Source organism: Podarcis pityusensis (assembly GCF_964106645.2).
Source record: "Podarcis pityusensis genome assembly, chromosome: 3".
Classification (NCBI taxonomy): domain Eukaryota; kingdom Metazoa; phylum Chordata; class Lepidosauria; order Squamata; family Lacertidae; genus Podarcis; species Podarcis pityusensis.
The window spans coordinates 4,702,432-4,709,592 of NC_138026.1; the positions used below are offsets into that span (position 1 = coordinate 4,702,432).

Below are 7,161 nucleotides of genomic sequence, written 5' to 3' on the forward strand. Positions count from 1 at the left end.
TACTGGTCGTACTGGTTTTTAAAGGGAAATTCCCTTATTCCGAATAGGATTCCTCGCAAGAAAAGGGAAAAGTTGACAGCTATGTTTCAAAGGAGTAAATTTCAAACACCATTTCCAGGATCCTAAATTTGACCTATAAAGCCAATTCCCTCTGAAGAAAGAGGCAGTAAAACAAAATAGTTTGCAGTGCATCATGATCCTAAAAATGCTTCCTGAAAGGTAAGCCAACCAGGTTTATTGCAGCGTACAGCAGAACAACGCTGTGCACTTAATTTAAGCGTGGGGTGGTGCAGCGTTACTTACACTGTTGCAACGAGAATGCATCATATTCTTCCGAGACCAGGGAAAAGAGTCGGTGGAAGAAGATTGGAAGAAATTTAAAGACTATTTACAGAAATATTGTAAAATTAATGAATGTTAGAATGATGTTGGATAGAAATTAAATGGTTTTTAGCTGAAATATTATAAGGGAATATGAAAAATGGATTACTAACAGGTAAAAATTTAATGTTACAATACTTTAAGATTAAAGATTAGGATAATCAAAGAGGGGAAGGATTTGCTGAACCAACAAACTGAACTGGAATACAAAAAAGGGAGGCGTGAGGAGGTCCGGGAAATAAGCTAATGAAAAATAAGTAATGGAAAGATTGACTTGTTTTTAACTATTTTTATTTTGTATTTTTCTTTTTTCTATTTTTATTTTGTAATATTTTGAAAACCTTAATAAATATCTTATATATATAAAAAAGAGAATGCATCATATTCTATAGCATCTCAACCAGCATATTCTGAATACAAATGTGCAACCCACAGTTGTCAGCAGCAAATGTTTTGGGAGCACCTAAAGCAGTGGTTGTTGAAGCTCAGTGGGTTTTGGCCCCATAATTCTAGCTTTTCTACAATAAAAGTAGTGTATAATAAATACGAGCAGTCAGCAATGCAAATTTCAGTTCTGTAATATCAATCTCCATTTGCAATGGTCTGCCATAGCAGACTTGTATAAGACTTCAGGGTTTTGAAAGACCGCTTTTGGCAATTTTGGAGAACTCATCAAGACAAAAAACACGCACACTGCACAAATACATATTGATATATGTTCTCAATAATGAACAGCATTTATTTATGACCATGTAAACCATTAGACTTTCTCCCCTGACCACTGAAGTATTTCTCCCAGAACCACAAGCCTTGTTAAGGGCTGCATATCTCCCTTCCTTCGCTGCCGTTTCCAGCAGGCCTCCTACTGTCTGTGTCTCCGAATATCTTCAGCATCGTCAACACAGCAATTTCCCATTCCGTTGTTGCATCGGCCAACATAGACTTCCACAGGATGGCAGAGAGTATGCCGGCAAACTCCCTTTAGTCTCCTACATCGCCCTGTGCCTTCATAGAGAAAATGAGACTTTGTGAGTCTTATCGGAGCTGCTGTGGACTCCTGTGCAGAAGACATTATACGAAGCTGGAGAAGACCAAGACAACACATGCACAGACTGGACTGCCATAAATCTCTTAATACAAGAGATTGAGATCTTAGGGGAAGCACCAGCAAATCAATATCCTTGCCACTCAATTCTCCCTACCTAGATGCCCTGTCAGCAATACTGGGGACATCTGTAAGAAGGCTCTTTTGGAATGTTTGCACAGCTTACTATCGTACCAGGACTCTAAATTCTGATTTTCCTCTGCTGTTTAGGTGCACAACAATGCTGTTTATATCCTGGTACTCAGGAGACCATCACACAATATTGCACATGGACAAAGAACTGGTGTACAGAGGAATATTTACCTCTTCTTGTCTCCAGCATCACGCAATGACATGCATGTGTGCATAGGAGCCAACACCCAGGGGCTGAGGGGACTTCGCCCCCATAAAATATTAGAGGGGGTCAGGCCCCTCAAAGCTGATCAGCATTGCCATTCAAATGGTGTGTGCGCACCGTGCCATGTGATTGATTATGCGAGTCAGGGCTTACCTCACCCCCCCCCATGTTTTATTCAAGTTGGCACCCCTGCATGTGTGGATAAACCCTCGCCAATAAATCACCACAGGCAGAGGCTTGCTGTCAGCTGTAGCGTAACACTTTCTCTTGGCGGTGGCTCATTCAACATACCCATTCAAATGTTGCTGATTATTGCAGGCCCTTCAGATGTTGTGGGTCCTTTCAGTTCCAGCAGGGCCAATGGCCAGGGATAGTGAGAGTTGTAGTTCCAACAAAACCTGGAAGGCCAAAGTTCCCCGACTCTACTCCTGCCCCTCCATCAGTTTAATGTTTCTTTTTTAAAAAATACCCATTGCCAGTTCCCTGCTTATAATAACTGAATGTCCCATCTGCAATCCTAAGCCCTCATTGTAATTAACTTCTGACGCATTGCTCTTGCTTCTTCACCTTCAGATAGCTAACAATAGCCTAGGTGCTCTGTATTATGTAATACGGTTTACAGTCCTGCAGTCTTTTGTGCTCTTACCTGGGAGTAAGTCCCAATGGCTACAGGGGGACTTCTGAGTCACAAGCTGTACCGATGGCCACCAAATCAGATGGACGGCAAGGCTATCAATGGCCAATACTAGTCTATCTACTACTTCCAATATCAGAGGCAGTGTTTCTCTGAACACCAGTTGCTGGAAATTGTGTGTGTGTGTTGTGCTCATATCTTGCTTGGGAACTTCCCATGGAGGCATCTATTTGGCAGCTTTGAGAACAGATGGGCTTTTGGTCTGATCCTGCACAGCTCTTTTCATGTTCTAAAATGTCAAACATTAAAAACTTCCCAATCCAGGGCACAATTTCTAGCCTTCAGATGTAGTCGGAAAGTTGTGTGGTTGTTTATCCTTTTGAAATAATAATTTAAAAAGAGCAGGGGATGAATAGGAGGCAGTCCTCATAAATAAACATATTGTTTGCCACACCAAGAGAAGCAGGAGGAACCTGCTAGTCACCTGGGAGCTCCCTGCAATAGTTATGAATTAATTTGGTGACAATAACCCACATGACCCAGTCGGGCCATTTCCAAAGAGAAGGGTTATGAAAACACACATAATACGGAAGAGGGAAATGAGTTTTTCCTTGGGGAAAACACCAGAGCAAATTGAAAATGTGTATAGTTCACACCCTTTTGACACTTACCTGATTTGTCCAGGTAGGCAGGTTGGAACAGGAAAAAGATAAGCAGGAAAAAACAAAGAATCCTCATGTTGGCTGATGTATAGCTGGGACTCAAATTGCACTAGGAGGGAAAGTAGCACAGATACAATGAGACTGTGCTTCTTAAATATATGATATCTATGAAATCTATGAAATTAACAGGCACTTCATGCCACCCAAATAAGGGCCATTCCTTCTGCAATGGGGGCAAGGTGTGTTTTTGTTTTAGGGTTTGGGGTTTTTTTTGTTTTTTGTTTTGCTATCCTCCTGTATTCACAAAAGAAACATAACACATTAGCCGGCAACTCAAGAGTCTCAGCCAGAGTAAAAAAAAATGTATTTTTAAATATTTGGGCAGTCTGTAAACAATTCATTCATAGGTAAGCACTTTAAAATAGCATATATTTCACTGAGAGAGTTAATCACATGCCTGGGGTTGATGTAACTCTATTTAAAAAAGGATCTATTTTATTCTGGTTTCTGACGATTTAAAGGTTTTTGATGTACCACCAGTGATTTGGATTTGGACTTAAGCACATATTTGGTCTTACTGAAACCAGTACATCTTAAAAGCGCATAACTTTGGCTGGATTGAACTCATGCTCAGTATAGAGTCAGTGCTCAAATTAATATTTTTTTCAACCTGCAAAAGAATATAATGACTACAAAAGAAATGGATAGAAATGGACTATGAACCGGAATGGAAATCTAGTCTTCTGTATATCTTTCCTGTATGTAGATTTTGTATTCACACGACAGTCTTTCATGTGGAAGAAAATAGTCATGCCAGAATTGGAATTCCAGAATTATTCCATTTTATTGTGGGATTATTGTGGTGTTTTTTCGTTTTAAATCAGTTTCTAAAACATACTTTCACATGTTTTTTAAAAACCTGGTCAGTACAGATTAAGGGATGGGTGAATGTTGCCTGAGTCCTGCAGTTCAGTTGGCATCAGCCTTGAGTTGGCAGGCTTTGCTGGAGAAGGAAAGAGGAGAGGGCAAAACTGGGCAAACTTGGGCTGCAGAAAAGGAGATCTCCCCTTTCTACGACTTCATTTGCTTTCGAAGCAGGGAAGGGATGCTGAATCCGTTCAGTGGTGGCTGGGGAGGGCTGTGATCAGCCACAGGGGGCAGGGGCTGACCAGGAAAGGACATCAACTGAACAGGAGCCTGAGCAGGAGGGTGCAGTCTTGTTGCCTAGAACCAGGCATCTCCTTGACAGAGGAGAGCATGCTTGCAGCCCCAATATTCCCATAAGGCAAGAGAGTCTGGCAAGTGAGCAAGGCACGCCTTGTCTTTAAAAGCTTGGCAGGAGGTGCGGGGAAACCTCTTGGGACATCTTTGTGTCTTCCGTCGAGGCCCAATATACTTGCCTGAATAAATATCTCTTTCTTACTTCCAAGTAAGAACTTCTGCCTGTGTCTGCTGGGTGGGAGACAAGACACAGTGACCACTCCAAGAAGAAAACCAAACTAACTGTCAGGTGTGCGTGCAGGAGCCAGGCCCTGTGACCAATAGGACTCTGCAGAACTGGGGCCTTCCTAAGTTTGTTCTGAAGAACCAAGGCGCAGGCACGTGGGTGAGGCCGATTGGTAACTCACAGCACCTGGTGGCAAGAGCTGGGAAGGGATATAAGGTCAGCATTTTCCCTTCGGCTCTTTGCCACAGCAACAGATTCCCTGCCTTGCTGCATTTGACTCCTTGACTCCTTGCTTCTTGATCCTCGGACCCCTGACTTCGTGACACCCGGCTCTCTGACCCTCGGACTCTTGGCTTTCTGACTCCTGGCTTCTGGACTCCCGTTCCTTCTCCCACCCCGCTGTCTTGCCCCTGGTCCCAACGTCCCCAGCCGAGACTTCGATCACCCGTGAACCGGACCATGACACTAACCCCCTCTGCCCAAAATGGGCACTTGCACCCAAGTGTGTAGTTGTCTTCTATGGGCCTTGTGTCTGTGTGTGGTTGTTTTTTTTTTAAAAAAAGCAACCACCTTCACATCTCAAAATAATTCCAAAGGTCACCTTCTCTTCCCATGTTTGGCCAATTTAAAGAAACCTAAAAAATTCCAAGCGATATAGTCCAAACCTATTAAATCAATGGCAGTTTTTCTATTGGAACGTAGAACTTTACCTCTCCTTCTTGCCTCTAAAGCCTGTGTGAAGAATCTATAATAGCAGACTATTTCCCGCCAACATCAAATTGGAGTGTCTATGGACAGTGGCGCTCGCAGGACAGTATTGATATCTGAGTATTCCTGTCTTTCAAGTGCTGCCACCAGTTTCTGCTCCCAGTCTCAGCTGGGCCTCCAATGGCTGCAGAACAGAACCTTCACCACAGAATCCCTGTGACATCATCATTTGTGACATTCAGGCAGAGGCTTTTCTGATGCCCCTCCCACCATTCTCTTGCTTATCATACATAAAATTCAAAGACAGTTTGTGTGTGGTAGATAGGATCAGAATCAGAAGCCAGGGACCCCATAATGAGTTAATACTATTAAATTCTTTTTAGTTCTGCCCATTAGCAAGACCCTCTGCATCAACCCTGATATTATTTGAGTAGTCCCCTCACCAGGCTTCCCCATCTTCTGAGGTCAACCAAGTCACTCCAAGTAACAGGGGTTTATTGATAGTGGTGTTATCCTTATGGTACTCTTTAGTCCAGGCCGAATCTCACTGTTCTTGCTGAGGGTACCTGAAATTAAGGATCAGAAATGGGGCTAAGCCGAAAGACCAGGAAAAGGTGAAATAAGCAAGCTGAATATAAACGGACTATTTGGTTCTTCCTGGGTTCATGTGTTTGTGACTGATCCCAATCCCTCTTGGCCCTTTTCCAAGGAGCAACATCACAACAGGTGGTTCAACCCCATTGCTCCTTCAGGAGTTTAGTTCCTCAGATCATGAGACATGACAGCTTTTACTGGTTCTGTCCAAAGTGTTTTATCTGTGAAGGTCTCACAGCCTTCCCCTTTGGCCTACAGGCCATTTTACAAAATTTATCAGTAAAAACATCCTTTTATTGTCACATGTGAGCAACCTGTGGACCATTGCAGCCCTTGTGGGTCTCCCCTGAGCTTGCCACTCTGCTCCTCCCCCAATTTTGTGGCACAACTGTGATGGGGGAGCACCGTGCATGAAAATGGCCATCTCTATGTACCATCTTGCCCAAACAGCTGCTTGGCAGGGAAGGATGGGGAGGATGTTCGAGAGGCTACCGAGAGCCTTGCTATCAGTGGCTTTCATCTAAAACCAGAGGGCAGTTTATGTTCTCTTTCCTTTATTGATATATGAACATCCCTGGGTGTGTCTGTGTGCTTGTATGCAGAGATAGGACTTCTCATTGCACAGGTGAAAAGAGATGTTGAGAATGGTGAAACTCTAGGCACACGCTGTGCACTATTTCTCTGTGGGAGGAAATGGACAAAGAAGAGAGGTGTCCATTTTGTTGCTGAGACAGAACACCACAGTTTGCAATGGACATTTCATTTGGCAGCAATCCTTCCTTTCTTGGTTGGTCAGAAGAGCCACCCACAGCACAATGGCAGGGGTCGGTAGTGCCGGGTGGGGGGCCGGAGAGGCAAGGGAGAGAAGTTCACACTGCTTTGGGTTTCCAACCAGTAACATAGCACAGGGCACTTGCACCAAAACCAGCAAGAGGGATTTAAGCAGTTATCTCAGGCAAGACTCACAGCACACATACTTCTGCCAGGGAGGGGAATCTTCTAAACAGGCTGAAACAGATCCTTTCTTTTGGGACAAATGACTATTGCTTAATAACTTACCACACTATAACACACAAGTTCACAGTAGGTGACAAAGATAGTCGTTGGCGTTTGTAAGGATGACCCATTAATGCAGAAATGGGGAATGAAAGAAAAAAATCTCATAAAAGGTGAGTGTTGATGGCAGTGGAATGGAATTGTTGTGTGATGAGCAGCTGATAAGGAGGAAGAAATAGTGGCTTGAGACCTAAAGCAAGACTAGCTTCGGGGGTTTTGAGGCCTCACACCTTAGTG

The 7,161-nt window shown here is 43.5% G+C and overlaps 1 protein-coding gene across 1 annotated transcript; it reads right to left on the minus strand.

The window, feature by feature from the left end:
* Positions 1-1,087: 1,087 nt before the first annotated feature.
* Positions 1,088-5,482, minus strand: LOC308473644 (uncharacterized protein). Its single transcript, XM_080999447.1, has 3 exons — positions 5,277-5,482; positions 3,129-3,228; positions 1,088-1,386 (listed from the first exon to the last, which is right to left on the minus strand). Exons 2-3 carry the CDS (start codon positions 3,193-3,195, stop codon positions 1,244-1,246), a joined length of 210 nt encoding a protein of 69 aa, XP_080855573.1. The 5' UTR covers positions 3,196-3,228; positions 5,277-5,482; the 3' UTR covers positions 1,088-1,243.
* Between the last annotated feature and the right edge of the window lie 1,679 nt (positions 5,483-7,161).

Bases quoted from the DNA above. Each gene is read 5' to 3' on its own strand.
- LOC308473644 (XM_080999447.1), bottom strand. From the start codon at position 3,195: ATGAGGATTCTTTGTTTTTTCCTGCTTATCTTTTTCCTGTTCCAACCT. The intron at 1,387-3,128 runs GTAAGTGTCAAA...TTCTCTATGAAG, and splicing joins TGCCTACCTGGACAAATCAG to GCACAGGGCGATGTAGGAGA.